General features: G+C 49.9%; 1 protein-coding gene across 3 annotated transcripts in view; it reads right to left on the bottom strand.

Moving 5' to 3' along the window:
* Nucleotides 1-4,218: 4,218 nt before the first annotated feature.
* Ift43 (intraflagellar transport 43) overlaps nucleotides 4,219-16,100 on the bottom strand; it is a 79,210-nt gene continuing 67,328 nt past the window's right edge. For all 3 annotated transcript variants that reach the window (XM_005321258.5, XM_021723804.3, XM_040276139.2), the window contains exons 6-9: nucleotides 5,474-5,546; nucleotides 5,141-5,216; nucleotides 4,635-4,697; nucleotides 4,219-4,497 (exon numbers count right to left, since the gene is read on the bottom strand). In XM_005321258.5, coding sequence (XP_005321315.2) covers nucleotides 4,378-4,497; nucleotides 4,635-4,697; nucleotides 5,141-5,216; nucleotides 5,474-5,546 — 332 coding nt within the window. In that variant the 3' untranslated portion in view covers nucleotides 4,219-4,377. The remainder of the gene's footprint in view (nucleotides 4,498-4,634; nucleotides 4,698-5,140; nucleotides 5,217-5,473; nucleotides 5,547-16,100) is intronic.

The following is a 16,100-nucleotide window of genomic DNA, read 5'->3' as shown; positions in this document are numbered from 1 at the left end:
TGCATAAATAAAACCCATGCCTTGGAGACGTTTGGTGGTTTCTTCTTACATCTGAACACATAAGCATGCCATGTCTTCCAGCAATTTCCCTCCCCGGAATCAGCCTAAGAGATGTGACAGCATTTGTCCACGTGAAAACATACACACGGAGATCATAGCAGTGTAACCCATCATAGCCCCAACTAAAGCCACCCAACTATCCACCGACCAAGAAATGGTGGTGTTCGTGTGTACCAGGGAATACCATTCAGCAAGAAAAAGAACTACTTCAGGAGGCTGAGGCAGGAGGATTGCAAGTTCAAAGCCAGCCTCAGCAACTTAGGAGTCCCTGAGCAACTTAGTGAGACCTTATCTCAACAAAATAAAAAGGGCTGGGGATGTTTCTCAGTGGTTAGTGCTCCTGGGTCCAATCCCTGGTATCAAAAAAAGAACTACTCATAAATGTCGCAACGACTCAGCAGACTACCTATGGTGTGAGTCCAATTCTAGGAAATGTCCAGAGACAGTAAATTTATGGAGACAGGAAGCACATCAGCCTTTGCCTAAGGCTGGGGATGGGAGCAGGGATTAACTGAAAGTGGACACAAGGGACCGTTGGAGGTGATGGAAATGTTCGCCAGTAGCATTACCGCGATGTACAACTGCCTGAAATTTACTAAAATCACTGAATTGTGCACTTTCAATTATATACTTTCAATTTTATGATATGCAAATTATATCTCAATAAAGATGCTACAAATAACAAAATGGAACAAAACCTGGTGCAAACCATTGTTCTGTGCAGGACTGAGAGAAGCTGCAGGAGGGGAGACTGAGGTGGTTTCCCCAGCAAAACGTGGATGCCATTGCTATAAAACATCCGACGTGACTTCACCTGGACTCATTTGTCAATCCCATTCAGTTCAAATGCCCAATAACAGCAGCCAGTTTTCACTGGGCACCACAATCCTAAGAGGATGATGGCTAGTATTAACCCATTTTCCAGAAAAAGAAGTCAGGATCAGAGAGGGAAAGCATCACTCAAGGTTCCACAGCTCCTACGTAGCAGAGCTGGGACAGGAACCTCATCCTGCCTGATTACAGAAACGGTGCTCTTTGCCAAGTTATTTGCTACCTACCTACCCCTCCTGCCTGTCCTCTGGCCACCAACTCTTTGGTCCCAAGGAGAAAAGCATGGTGCCGTAGGGCATGCAGTAAGCTTCCCTGTCTCTCTGTCACCAACATTGGCTTGCATGAGGTCTCAGGTAGGCATTGTCACTGTAGTAGCTGACCTCTGGAGCACGCAGTAGCAAAAGCCTGGCTGGGCTTCCGTCAAGGTGAACCAACAGCCAGGGAGAGAGTCTCAGGCTGAGCTGCAGGCCTGCTTGGTCGGATTTCCCTGGGGCTCCAGGGAATGGTCATTCCATGCTGGGGCTTTAGAACTGGCTGCTCTGCCTGCCCTCTGCACTGGGCACACCCGCCCTGGCAGGGAGCTGGCTGCCCCATCCTCCTTTCTGCTGTGCGACAGGGTCCATTGCCTTGCTCCCTCCCTGAAGCATCAGTCAGCTTTTCTGCCCCTCTGGGCCGACCACGGAGGGACATGCAGCAGTTGGAGGAAGGTCTTTGTAAGACTGCCTGGCACAGGCCCAAGAATGCCTGTGACACGGGAGGGAGGTGACTCTCACACCCAAAGGCCTCTTCTGGGATGAGCCAGCCTCGGGGCACGGGCATGAGGGGGCAGAGCATCTCCTCTTCCCTGGTCCCTTCCACCCCACGCACCAGGAGCCCCTGATACTCCTCAGGCAGGCTGGGCCCTGCCCTCCTCCTGGCTTCCTGTTCCTTTTACTGGAAACACCAGTGCTTGGACCTTCACCTTCTTCAGCTCTTTGCAGCAACATCACCCTCTCGGGAGGCCTCTCTGACTATGCATTTGAAATTGCGGTCCCACCCCAGCGCAGCCTTCTCTTTCTGCCTTGCTCTTCTGCACAGCATCTACTGCCATCTGAGGCGCCTGTGTTTTACTTCCCCTCTGCAACATAAGCTCCATAAGGGAAGAGAGTTCTGTCTGGCTCTGGATCTGCACAGCCTTCCACAGAACCTGGCAGGTGGCAGGTGGCATGGAGGAATGCACTTCCCCATCAGGTTGAGCCTCTAAACAGCATCTCTGCAACTATCAGCCAAACACACTAGGAGGATTTCATTGAGCCCAGCAGGGAATAACCAAGCCTACTCAGAGGTGACAGGAGCCAGCCTAGGGGAAGTGGGTAAGGAGCCAGTCAGTATGACATACGGAGGAGCAGCACCCAGACTCAGGAGGCCTGCAGGACACCACAGGGCTGGAACCTGCGGATACTTGTCTAGTCTGTCCTACACCTGAAGGCCATCTGCTGGGGAAGTTCTCTGAAGTCTGGGCTATGTGACACTGCTGGCTGTCACATAAGGAAGGGGTCTTAGGAAAAGGATTGGACAAATATAGATTTCAGGGTATCTGCTTAGAAGATACTTCACCTGGGTCTGCTGTGCCTCACCTGGTCTGCTGGCTTCGTGCCCCTCTCCCTGGGGACAGGCCTCCTAAGCTCAGCCACATGGACAGGGCTCACACTGCAGGCCTGAATATACTCCAGGGATGAGAGAGAATGGCATCTGCTTTGGGGATGGTGGGCGGTGGCGGGAGTTCCTCCTAGGGAGTAATCTGCAGCACTTTCCTAAACCAAAGGCAGCAGGGGGTGAACAACAACACAGGTGTTAAAATGTGCTGCAGTCAGGAAACTTGGTTCTGAATTCCAGCTCTGCCCGAGTACTGGATGATCTTGGGCAATCTCTTCACCTCTCTGAACCTTGGTTTCCTCATCTGTCAAATGGGACAACCACAGTACTTGTTTCACTGGGAGGACCCAATTAAGTAATTCCTACATGCTGAGCCTAGTAGCTGACACGTAGCGAGAGCTCAGTAACAGAATTTGTAGCTGCTACTGTTATAAAGGGAGGAAGGAGTCAACCCCAGTCACTTGCTCAGGCTGGCTGAAGACCTCCAAGGTTATCCAAGTCCTGAGGCAGTGGAATTTGCCAGTAATTAAGAGAACAGCAATTCAGCCCTTCTCCTTTGGGTTTCAACCCTGATCGAAACTTCTCAGTGGCCACAGGAATCATTCAAGGAGGGCCTGACTAGGGCTGCAAGTGGGACTCTGGAAAAGGAGGAAACAGGACCCCCAAGCTACTAAGTCCCTGAGTTTATTAATTAACAGACAAGCATTTGCTCTGTCTGCTCCAAACTCGTGGCTCACCAGGGAAGGGCACCTTAGTCACACAAAAATAACCCCCCAGCGGGTTTTTGATGTGTGGAGCCTCTTTGTTTTTCTGAATTTTAATGAAGGGCTTTCCAGGCAGGATGAGAGACGCACTCAGGGCTCCCTGTGGCCAAGGAGTGGGCCTCAGTCAGCTGCGGCCACCTGCATGGGCCTGAGCCAAAGCAGGGGCCTGGAGAGACTGGCAGGGGAAGGTGCCTGTCCTGAGATGTGTCTGGGAGTAAGCAAGAAAAACAAAAACAAGAGGGGAAGGCTGGGCTCTGCTCCCTGTCAGCACGTGGTGGGAGAGACCAGAGGGTACGGGGCAGAGCAGAGCAGCAGCTGTGTACCCCAGGGTCAGAGGCTGGTCAGAGGCTCCCGACAACGGGTGAGGAGGGGGCTGCTCCTGGGAGAATGTTCTGAGGTGTTCTCAGGGAGACTCGGTTTGCCCCTCCCAAGGAGCACCTGGAAGGGGGCTCTGGCACCATGTGGCAGAAGGGAGGTGTGGGCCTTAGAGCTCAAGGCGTGGGGTACAGGCGGGTGGGGACGGTGGTGGAAGGGAGAGTATTATCCAAACAGCCACCAGGCCCTGAGGTGACCCAACTCATCACGCCCCTGCTTGCTCCTCGGCGCCAGCTGCCTGGAAGACAGAACAACACAACACTCCCACCACAGGGCCCCATGGCGCTCAAGGGCCAGTCAGAAGGCATCATGCCAGGCCAGGCCCTCCCAGGACCAGGGTAGGCAACTGTCTGCAACCTCCTGCAGGGAGCACTGCCCGGTTCCGGGCTACAGGGAGAGAAGCTGCAACTGCCAGTGGCCCCCACTCCTCCCACACAGAGCTCCCCTCAGGCTCTTCAGCTCCCTGGAGCTCAGAGCTGGCCTCAGACTGCTCACGAGTCTTTCCAGGTGCACACTGAGAAGGAGAGGGCTGGAAAGAAACCGAAGAGGCATCCACAGAATAAAGCCATTTATTGCATGTGAATGACCCAATGTGGTCTGCTGAAAATATTTTTATTACAAAATATCCCATATAAAAATTCTCATCCGCTTGCAAGTTTCCTTGGCTTGAGGCCTACTGCATGGCTCCAGGTCTGAGGCAGAGGTAATGCGTTCAGGTGTTCCGAGGTGGTCCTGGGGGGTCCTCCTTCTCAGTGTGCAGCTGGTCCCACTCAGTGAGGAGCTCCGAGGACACCTCCGTGTATAGATGGTCCCAGTCCCAACCAACATCGTCCTGACAACAAGGGTATCGCTTGGTAAGACAAAGAATGGCCTTTCCCCTCAATGGCAGCCACCTTCCCACACATCTGGGCCCCAGGGAAGTGCAGGCCAGCCTGGAGGGACAATGGCGAGTGGCTTCTGCTACCGTACCTCTCGTACTTCGTGCTCTGGCGCCAGCACTTTGGTGAGGAGCTTCAGGTCAATCTCGCCATCCTGTGAATGCACAAAAAGGCAGCTGGGACCTCAAGGGCAGTCAGGCAGCAATCTCTTGCAAAGCAAGGACAGGGCGATCGAAGGTGTTAGAATTCCCCACAGACTCAGGGACACGCCCTCATCAGAGTCAACACCTGAGGGGGCCACAGGGCCACTGAGAAAGGAGGAAAGGCTACGTGCTCCACGCTGGGCAGTGTTGGCAGAAGGGCCACACCAGGAGGATAGTGCGTGTCCTCAGGTGAAAGAGGGCGCGGCAATGGAGCAGCAGGGCCCGGCCCTGGGAAACATCAGAGGATGGTGGGCCTGGGCATGCTGCGAGATCCCCGAGGACACCATCTCCCAGGACAGTGGACAAGGCGCTGTACGGCTTTGGGGGAACTGAGAAATCTCTCTGCAGGGGCTGTGTGGAACCTGCCCCTCTGTGCAGAAGCTGTTCCACTCACCAAGGTCTGAAAGGCCGAGTACTTCATGAGGTCATTGTCCAGGTCTCGGTAGGTCATCACCCGGTTCACCTGGATGCTGAAGGACAGGAAGTGTGAGGAGGGACCACAGGCAGGACAGGTTCCAGGACTGCTGCTGGGCTACTGTGCCCAGAGTCTGGTAGGCAGCTGGGAATGACCAGGGTGGGAATCAAATGTGTGAACTAGTTAGGAACTCGGGACGGAGCCATCACCAGACTGCCTCTATACTGCGGGGCAGCAAGGCCTCTCCAGAGGGTGGCTGGGTGTGTTAATCTGTTCTGTTTCGTTGCCAGTTTCTGACCTAACTGAACCTACCTCGGAGGCGATGCCACCTGCAAAACAAAGTCTTCCTCCTGCACTTCTTCCAGATCCGGGATGATGGGAATATCTGCAAGGAGAGGAGGAGGCTCAGTGGTCCACAGCACACGGGATCTGGCCAGCTTCTCCGTTTACTATGGATTCACCTTCCACACCCAGCTGGGGGGCTGTGCACTGAGGGTTGAATGGAGTCTCTGGTCTCCAGGAGTTCCCGGCATAGGACTGTGGTACCAAACTAGGGCAAGCATTAGAATCAAAAGTGGAGCCAGGCGGGTGGCGCGTGCCTGGAATCCCAGTGGCTTAGGAGCTGAGGCAGGAGGATCCTGAGTTCAAAGCCTGCCTCAGCAAAAGTGAGGCCCTAAGCAATTCAGTGAGAGACTGTCTCTAAATAAAATTCAAAATAGGGCTGGAGATGTGGCTCAGTGGTTGAGTGTCCCTAAGTTCAATCCTGGGTACCAAAAAAAAAAAAAAAGTGGAGCTTTAGTAATTTGTGACCCCCAGGCCTTTCCCCCATAATGTGCTGATGGAGAACCCCCTGGTGGGGCTCATTCACCTGTACTTTTCCCTAAGATTTCTTCAGTGACTCTGATGCATGCAGCAGATTGGGAGCCTTGGGGTGATCTCCAAAGAGAGAAGGAAAGAAATGAGAAGAGCCTCCATTCTGTCCCAGACAGCATTTGGGGCTTGGAACAGAGGAAAAAGGAAAAGGAACAGATGCATGAGCCTGGCATGGTCAGAGACAGAACCGAGGATGTGTACTGTCACAAAATCATGTCACTGTGAGCACCACCTGATTATGACCAATACTAAGGCACGCATTAAGTCTAGAAAGCAACCGTCACAGTCCAGGTCACAGCAGTCAGCTGCATCTAAAGGACTTTTTACACCAATGATGCATCCTGGATCCCCAACTTTGTTTTGGTGTTCGGGGCTCCACCTGGCAGGCTGGGGAGAACAAACACCACCCAGTCTAATCATCACACTTCTCTGGCTGTCTCACGGGGCTTCCTTCTCTGAGACACAATTAGAGACATACGCGGAGACACAAGGCCAGTTCTTCTATCAGCTTAACAAAGTCACACACACACTGAGAGACGGCGCGTCACTTCATTGTGGCATCTTGCTTCAGTTCCCCAAAACTGCCTGCCCTCATGGGGACAAATTAACTCCCTAAAGAAACAGTCATTACTGGCTCCAAATGAGCATCACTGGCTGGTTGAGGGGTTTCGCTTTAACCAATCAGGAAAACAACTAAAAGAGGTGGGGCAGGAGAAAAGGTCAGGTGGGGTAAGAAAGTCCAGCAATTCCCAAACCAACTGCAAACACCCAAATGAGGAACATTCCAGAGGAGAAAAGTGAAGACACCCCTCACTTCTACTTCCAAGGACTGAGTTCTATTTTATTTCCAAAAGAGGCACACACTCACTCCAGCAACAGCTGGGAGGACCCTGGTCACTGTCAGCCCCTGGTTATTTAGACTTTGTGACTGCTCTAGTCCAGCTCAGCCGAGTACACAGACGTCGGATTCCAGCTGCTGCCTTCATTACTACTTCTCACTACAGACTCACAGCTGTTGCACCTGGAAAAAGAGAGAGAGAGGGCAAGAGAGAGACGGAGACACAGAAAAGAAAACAGAAAGAGATAGGCAGAGAAAGGAAATAGTGAAAAGGGATAAAAAATAAAGAGAAATTGCTGATAGGGATAAAGAAGAGACACATACACCGCCCCCAAAATATAATGAACCACATTCAGCAAGTCCAATGTCTATAAAGAAGCTGTTCAAGCTTAGATCATATCTCCTTGGCCTTGGAGAGAATTAGAGATGGAATTTGCTAAGAGTCTATTTCTTATGCTAATAGAAATTTAGCTTCCTTTCTCGATCCCCTTCTGAGTGATTCATACAATCCATTGTGTGGGCTGCTCAGGCTGCTCTGCTCCTGGAGCCCTGGCTGTGTGGGGCTCCCTGGCTTTGAGATGGCACAGGCCCTGCAGAGGGACAGGGGAAGCTGGCTGTGCCACGTGCCATCAGCAGTGTGACAGTTTTGGAATGAGCCAGTTAGCTGCCACTAGTGGCTCTCCTCGGTGTGGAGTCCAGCCTGAGATGAATATTCAGAAGTTGGTAAGGAAATGCCCCATGCTGAGTTTAGGGCCCAGGACAGGGTCTTCTCAAACTCCCCTTTCCCTCAGCAACTTTAGCATTTGGGTCTTGTCAGCTCTGCCCAGCTTCTCTGAGCTCGGAGGAATTGCACTTCTGCCCAATGTCCACTCTCACTCCCCATGGACCTCCCTCTTGGTACCCACCCCCCTCCTCCAAATGTGCACAAAAGAATGTGGGGCTGGCCCATCTGTGACAGATCAGAGGTCATCGCGGGCCTTGGCAAAGGGGCTGCTCAGAGCAGCGCTGGCGGGGCTGGCCGCACAGTGGGATTTCTCTCTAATTGGAAAGCCTGGTGCCCAGTAGAACCCGGTGAACCGCCTGAGTGGGACAGAGCCAGCGATGACAGCCAGGCCAAGGCAAGCTGGAACATTCCGGTGCAGTGACAGCTTGAGCCATCGCAGCAGAGGCAGCCCATCCAATTCCCCGCCCCCAGTGGAACAGGTGGCCGTGGAGCAGGTTTTGGGCAAACTTCAAAGAACTTCACAATTTTACAGTTTCTGATTTACAGTCGCAGACAAGTGTGAATGAGTTGGTCTGGGGACCTGCTTCTCTCTGTCCCCCATACCCCCTGCCATATCTACCATGAATAAACCTAGGAAAAAAGAAATGAACTTGATAAATCTGCTTCCTCACCAAATCACCCACAAGGGATGATCCAGCCCTGCTTCCGGTCAGAGACAGTGACCTGACCGGCAAATGTGGCCTGGTGACCAAGTCTTGTAGGTTGGGAAGGTTAACATGCAAAGCACATAGTTTTAACAGAGCTGATGAGAGGAACTGAGTATGAGAATACTGGTACTGTTGAAAAGCTACCACTATTTTTATTTTTTGCAGTGTTAGGGACTGACCTAGGTCCTGGAGCACATTAGGCAAGTGCTCTTACCACAGAGTTACATGCCCAACCCATCTGCTGCTATTTTTAAAATCCTACTATTTTTATTTATTTATTTATTTATTTATTTTTTGCATTTAAAAAAAATTTGTTCTATTTAGTTGTACATGACAGCAGAATGCAGTTCAATTCATCAGACACAAATGAAGCGCAACATTTCAAATTCTCTGGTAGTACATGGTGTAGAGACACACCAATCATGCAGTCATACATGTACCTAGGGTAATGATGTCCATCTCATTCCACCATCTTCCTACCCCTCCTATGACCCCTCCCCATTTCCGCTTTGCCCAATCCAGAGTTCCTCCATTCTTCCTATTCCCACCCCACCCCCCAATTATAGATCAGTATCCACTAATCAGAGAAAACATTTGATCTTTAGTTTTTTGGCAAAAATCTCGCTATTTTAAAAATCCAATAATTATATTAACTTTGTTCTTATTTCCCTCTATGCTGATATTACTCGAAGAACATTAACAGTAGCAACAAGATTAGTAAAGTAGGTGCAGGATTCCCAACAACAGCTTAAGAGAGCAGGCTGGAGACAGGATGGCCCAGTTCAAATCCTGTCTCCGCCACATACCCCGGTGGTGTGACTTTATCCTTTCTGAGCCTCAGTTTCTTTATCTGTAAAATGAAGATCATTACATGCACTTCATATGGTTTTTCAAAGTATCAAATGCAATAAACTTTATAAAATACTAAGCACTGTGCTCAGTATATAATATTCACTATTCTTAACAGATACTATAATATTGTGCATGCAGAAAACCCAGATGCTTCTACCTTGACTTTCTCATTGAATCCTGCCCAGTCCAGTTATTTTTTTAGAAGACAACAAGACTAAATCAAGATTAAGCAACTCATGTGAGGTAAAACCACTAATGATACTATTAATAATGCACCGCCAGGCAAGGGTAGACTTCCCTCTCCAAAGTGGCACCCACCCTACTCTGCTTCCCTTTTAAATGCAAAATGGCTTTGAAGACACCTCCTCCCACAGTGGAGGGGTGAGGCAAGGCCTATAGTTAGGACACCTTTATTTTTGCCTAAAATTTAATGTCCTGTGTTCTTGGGTATTCTCTCATTCCTATAACTGTAAATAAGCTTAAGTCCTCTCTCTCACAAGCCCTGACTTGCTCCTTCCCTCAAGGTCAAACAGAACAGAACAGTAAAAATGCACTCACACCAGAGAACCTGGAAATGCTGTCCACCATGTCTTACTAAACTAGCTCTGAGAAGGACAAGGTGGCCTGGTACCAGAACAGCCCCAGAGGAGGAGATGGCAAGGCAAGAGAACTTTGAGTGGCCCCAGTGCCCTGGGATGCAGGTTCCCCTCCTGTCCCAGTGCCACCCTCCCACCCAGCATCTGCTGTGTGGTCCCAGCTCACATCCCTCAACCCAGAGTCCTTCGGGGCCTTGCGCTTTCTCCCTGCCCCTCAGCTCTCCTGCAAGCTGCTCCACAGGCTCCTCTGCCCCACTTGGTGCCTGGTTGGCCACACTCTGGGAGATGTGATTTGTCTGCTTGTTCCCTCAGTTCATTCATTTGGGGAGCATTGGCCAAGCACCCACCAGGAGCAAGAAGCCAGGAGAGGTGGTGCCAATAATTAGCAAACAGAACACAGCTTGTAGTCTTCAGGAGCATGAGCATCAGCTAGATAGGACGGCACACACAAATAAACATCCTGCTTATGAATCAAAATACACAGTGGGAAAAATTACACAGTAGGAAAGAAACTAACTGGATTCCACGATAGACAATACCAGGGAGACCTAATTGTTTTATATTTCTGAAGTAGAAGTCACATGATAGATCCAGTCATCTCATCTCCCTAGAGGTAATCACTCAATTTCTTGTATGTTTACTGAAAAGCACTTATGCATATCATAGTATATATGGCCCCCCCTTTTTTGGTACCAAGAATTAAACCCAGGGGTCCTTAACCTCTGAGCCACATCCCCAGCCCTTTTTTAATATTTCATTTAGAGATAGGGTCTCACTGAGTTGTTTAGGGCCTCACTAAGCTGCTGAGCCTGGCTTTGAACTTGTGATCTTCCTGCCTCAGCCTCATGAGCTGCTGGGATCACAGGTGTGTGCCACTGCGCCCAGAATATGTGTCCTTTTAGAAATGTCTGCAAATGGGATCAGGCTACTTATGAGTTGTTCTGAAACCTCTGTCCTTGTCCTTATGTCAATGTATCTCATTCTTTTCTATGGCCACCTTGTATTATATTAAATGCTCCCTAATGCATTCAACCCAGTCCAGAAAGGGTGAATTGGGGGCGTGGTGTGAGGAGCCAGGCAAGGTCTTTGAGTGAGAGACAAAGTAGCTGAGAGCTAAAGGAGAAGCAGGATTGAGCTACTCAGGGGACAGTAGGTGCAGTAACTTGCAGCATTAGGGAACCAGAAAGTAGGCTGGCACGGCCAGGAGAGCGCTATTTGGATGAGGCAGGAGCAAAGGCATGGGACCAGGAGAGAAAGGCCCTGCACATCAGCTGGGGGACACATGCTGGGTGCCTGATATAAGTGAGATCCCACAGAGGCAATTAGGGATGACCAAGGAGGACTCAGTGTGGCAAGATTACAAAGAGAAGCTCTGTTCATAAAAAATAATAAATCGGGCTGGGGATATAGCTCAGTTAATAGAGTGCTTGCCTTGCATGCACAAGGCCCTGGGTTCAATTCCCAGCACCAAAAAAAAAAAAAAAAAAAAAAGCGTTTACTACAAAAAATAATTAATCAAGAGAAAAAGGAAAATGTACACCCCTTCCTTGCAAATCATCTCTGAACCCAATGGGCAGAATTAAGAGCTCACTATTGTGTCCTTCCATAATCCATTCATGGCCACAGGTGCACCTCACCTTGTAGGAAGTAGGAGAAGTGAAATTTGCCTCAGCCCCTTGGCTGAGGACAGAGACACATTCCAGTCACCTCTGCATTCCCAAGGGCTGGTGAAATACAGGATAACTGAGCAGAACTGAATCAAGAGAGGCCCCTCAAATCTGAAAAGTCACATGTATAGAAGGTCAATCTCCTTTGTACAGTTCAGTTACAGTATAGTCCCAATGGTGCCTCGGTAGGAGTCACTCCCCAAGGTCAACCAAGGAGGATCCATGGAGACTTCCTTCCTGGATGTGATCACATCATGGCAAAGACTGCCTCACTTGCAAGCTGGGCCCATGGGAAAAGTCAGTGAATATCCAAGAAGCAACAGATGAAAGGGGCAGAGAAAGAGTCATTCAAATCTGGTGAACTCTAACCCTCTGGCTCTATCCCAAGGCTGGGCCGTACTGCTCTTCACCAATCTCCATGTTCTAGAAGCACGCAACAGAGGCCTGTTAACACGGGCAACAGCCCTGAGAATTTCTTTCAAAATGAGAGATCACCAAATAGGAAACTCATTTTAATACTGGAACTGCTGCCACCTAACAGAGCCCTTAGCAAACCAACACATGAAACCACACAAATAAACAAGTGGTACCCAAATAAACAGCAAATAGAAATGTACAGAAACACCCAAAGATCAATTACAACTGGTTTCAAAGATGCAAGAAGCTGCCATTCGCCCTAAAATATGTTCTTCAGGAATAATATCATCACGTGCGGGGATTAAGACGCTAACTACCCGGTGAAATCCCAGAGGGACCCTGTTCTGCTTCTGTGGCCTGACAGTAAAAAGCTGAGCTGCCTCTTCTGGTGAGGTGGCCTCACTGTGGCAGCCCGCACTCCCTCCTCAATTGTTTGGGAAACACTAGAACAGAAAGGGATTTCTTAGGTGCACTCAGCTAGTCACAGGTGAGCCAGGCTCTTCACCTGGCAGACACTAAAGTCCCACAGGAAGGAGCAAACAAAGCAGGCTCTGAGTCTGCGTCCCAACCAGGCACAGGTGTCTCAAGCAGGAAGCCCCCTCCTCTGTATCCCATCGGGTTCTAGTCTTTGATGATTTCCTTTTTATCTTTTTCTTCTTTCTTAAAAAATTCCTCCCGACCAGTGCTGGGGATGGAACCCAAGGCCTTGCACATGCCAAGCCGGCGCTCTACCACTGACCTCGTGGGTGGTTTCTACAGAGCTACATAAAGTCTAGGCTGTATCTCAGCACTATTTTTTTTTTTTTTTTGGGCACCAAGGATTTTTGGCACCAGCCTTTTTTATTTTTTTATTTGTTCTTGTTAGTTATACATGACAGTAGAATGAATGTGTTTTGATATATTATACATATATGGAGTGTAATTCCCATTCTTCTGGTGGTACATGATGTGGAATTACATTGATCGTGTAATCACATATGCATACGGGATAGCAATGTCCAATTTATTCTATTATCTTACCTATTCCCATTCCCCCTCCCTTTCCTTCATTCCCCTTTGTCTAATCCAAAATATTTCTATTCTTCCATACCCTCCCCTCTCCCTACTGTGAGTTATTATCCACATATGAGAGAGAACATTCAGCCTTGGTTTTTTTGACAGGGTCTTACTAAGTTACTTAGGGCCTCACTAAGTTGCTGAGGCTGGCTTTGAACTTGCCATCCTCCTGCCTCAGCCTTGTGAGCTGCTGGGATTACAGGCATGGGCTACCGTGCCTGGCTCCCAGCACTTTCTTTCACCTTGTCGCCTTAGTAAATGATACAAGGGGCTGGCTTACCTTTCCTTTACCAGGTCCCTTAGGTATTTACTGATGACATCTGTTCTCTCACTTCATCTACCAACTCAGCTCCCAATCACAAACACCCTTCTGGGCCACACACAGTCTCCTCCCAAGCTTCTTTTTCACTTGGCCTTGGCCACTGCAGGGTGTCCATCACAGGCTGTGAGGGCTCACCGCCACCACTCCCAGCCAAGTTCAATAACCAATCCACATGAAAGAAATCTGGACATGCCGCCTCATGACACCCCAATAAGAGCAGTCCTGACAAACCCCTAATTCTAGGCCAAAAGTCAACAGACAATAGCAGAGCTCTCAACCGAAACAAAACAACGTCCATATTTTTAGGAGAAGGCAACTTTAAACTAGAGATCATTATGATTTTTCTCTGCAGCTGCAAAACTTTGTTTTACTGAATGCTGTTACCTTCTGCATCACGTATGGGGAATTTTAAACAGGCAAATGGAAGAAGGTCTGATTGAAGATGAAGTTAAGTGAAAGAAATTGGTCTCATTTAGCACATGACAGGATTCATCTGTGTTCCCAAGTCCACTGAGGTGGCATCATGGGCGTTTCATATTCATGAGCTGCTGCGACACTATGTCCCCTCATTTACAAAGAGCCGTGTTCAGCAAATTCTGTCCCTGTGGACGCCCCGTGCATTTCATGGTCTTGTCAGAGAGACATCAAACGCTCCAGTAACCAAATACCAGAAAATGGCTTTAATTAGTGGATCTCAATCGTATAAATAATTTTTTTTTCTAAGTGAAAAAAATGGAGAATTTTTGAAAAAGAAAAAGAAAAGAGAGAGCAGCAGGCAACAGGCTTCAAACACCCGAAGGAACAAGGGAAAGAGGCAGTCTCGAAGGAGCTACTGAGCTGTCCCCTGTGCTCCCTGGATTAGGGACGAGGGGCACCAATGCATCTCCAGGCCCCTGCCAGGTCCACCTTAGGAAGATTTGTCCCTTGTGCTTTTGACTGATTAACACTGGGACCTTGCTACATCCGTCTGGCAGGTGAGGAGTGTGTGTGAAAGCTGTGACAGTGGCCAGAGAGCCACACTGCTCAAGTGGAGGAACAGGGCTGACCCCACACACAGTCCTCAAGACAGAGTGGGACATGGGGGCAGGAGTCGTGCACGGGCAGCTCCCTAGGGAAGCCTGCGAAGGGGAGACAGAGAGCAGGTGCCCGTCCTGTGGTGCCAGCTTGGGGTGGGCGTTTATGTCTGTTTTTCCCATGCGCTGAGACACCTCTACGCTCCTGCCAAAGTGAATCTCTCATGATGCTGGCGGAGGAGACTGCAGACCTTGAGAGGAGCAAGGTCAAAGTGGTTTTCCCTCAGCCCTCATGCTGGGAGGACTCTCAGCGGACGATGGGCTGAGAGCACTGGCGTGGTTCCTGCCTGGCCTCTCCAGAGTGGGTTTCTGGCTGGGCTGTTGGCAGAGAACAGGGCCTGCTAACAGTGGCGAGTGGGCTCGGTTGGTGGGTGACCTCCTTACTGCACCCACCCCCAGTGAGGCCACAGAATTCTGAAGAGCTATGGGCACAAGGCCCTGGATGGAAATGTTACCCACCACCTGACCAAGCCTACTGAAGGCCACCGGTGTCCACAGCACAGCCGGTCGTTGACCAGGTCCCCGCCTTGCAAGCAATCCACAGGCAGCGCTTAGGAGGGACGCACAGGTCACCACAGGGTTCTCTAGAGAGGGACTCCGTTCACCCAGGAGCCTTAAGTGATGTGATTCTGAGAAGACTTCAGTGTCACCTGCCAGGGTGGCCTCTGGGGACACCGTGAGTGACAACTGAAGGAAACAAGGAGCAAGGCCCCTCCGCGAGCTCTCTCCAGCTTTCATCTGCAGAGCTGTGTTAAGGACAAGGAGGGGGGAAGGACTTTAAACGGGACGGAGGAATGAAGTGGCTGGAAGGAATAGAAAGCTGCAGCTCCCCACTGTTCAATGAGGCCCAGGATGAATGACACGGTACTAATGTGACAGAGCGCCTTCTTCGGGGCGCCAGTCCAAGCATGTTAGAGACGGGCATATCTGATTCCATTTCATCCTCTTCATGTTTCGCTGGGAAAAACAAGACAAACTACACTGCTTTCATTCCCAATCCTCGGGTTTTGTATTTTTCCTTATATATATTTATTAAAAAAATGCTCCTTTGATCGGTGCCACCCGTGACACCCCCACATACGGAACGCTTCTGAGCGGTTCCCTCCGCGCAAGGCCACTGCTGGTGACAGCCAGCTGGTTTTGATCACAGCCATCCCGAATCGGATTTTCATAAGATAGATGAGGAGTCTTACTGCTGCTCTCTCTCTTATCAGATGAGAAATGGAGGGGGAGGGGGAGCCAGGGTCCTGAGGGAACAGCGCAACAATCAAGGGCTTCGAGGTTCTTTCTCTGTCCCTATGCTGCTGCAATTTTCAAAGGAGTTTGCCTCGGGCACTTTTAAATGATGGTGTCTCAATTCTGTAATCATCTTTCAAGAGCTTTCTCTTAAAGGGTCTTTTAGGTAAACCTAGTCCGTCAACCACACTTATGGACTTGGGAATCACATTCCCAGTGTGTCCTCCTGCGTGTGTTCGCCGACGAGTCCATGTGTACCATGCGCACAGCGACACCTGTGAAGCTTGAGAGAGGAAGGAAGATCCACCAGCTGCCCATCACGATTGCCTCTCGCTAGGGTAAGAGGATCCCGTCACCTCCCCCAGATCTCTGCCTTCTCTAGGTTTTGATGGCTCATGTCCTTCTTTAGAAACGAATCTCTATTTTGAGCATCAGAAGGAAAATGTTTCTCCAGCTGAGGGCTAAGTGATGTCCTAAGTCCAACCTCAGATGCATAAACATCCCTGTCCCCTCCCATCTCACCTGAGCTCACCTGGTTGTCAGGCTCCAAATTGAGAAAGTGAACCACAGCTGTGGGT

Source organism: Ictidomys tridecemlineatus, chromosome 5 (assembly GCF_052094955.1).
Source record: "Ictidomys tridecemlineatus isolate mIctTri1 chromosome 5, mIctTri1.hap1, whole genome shotgun sequence".
NCBI lineage: Eukaryota > Metazoa > Chordata > Mammalia > Rodentia > Sciuridae > Ictidomys > Ictidomys tridecemlineatus.
Note: the sequence above shows the minus strand (reverse complement) of the source record. Positions and strands in the feature narration are given on the sequence as shown.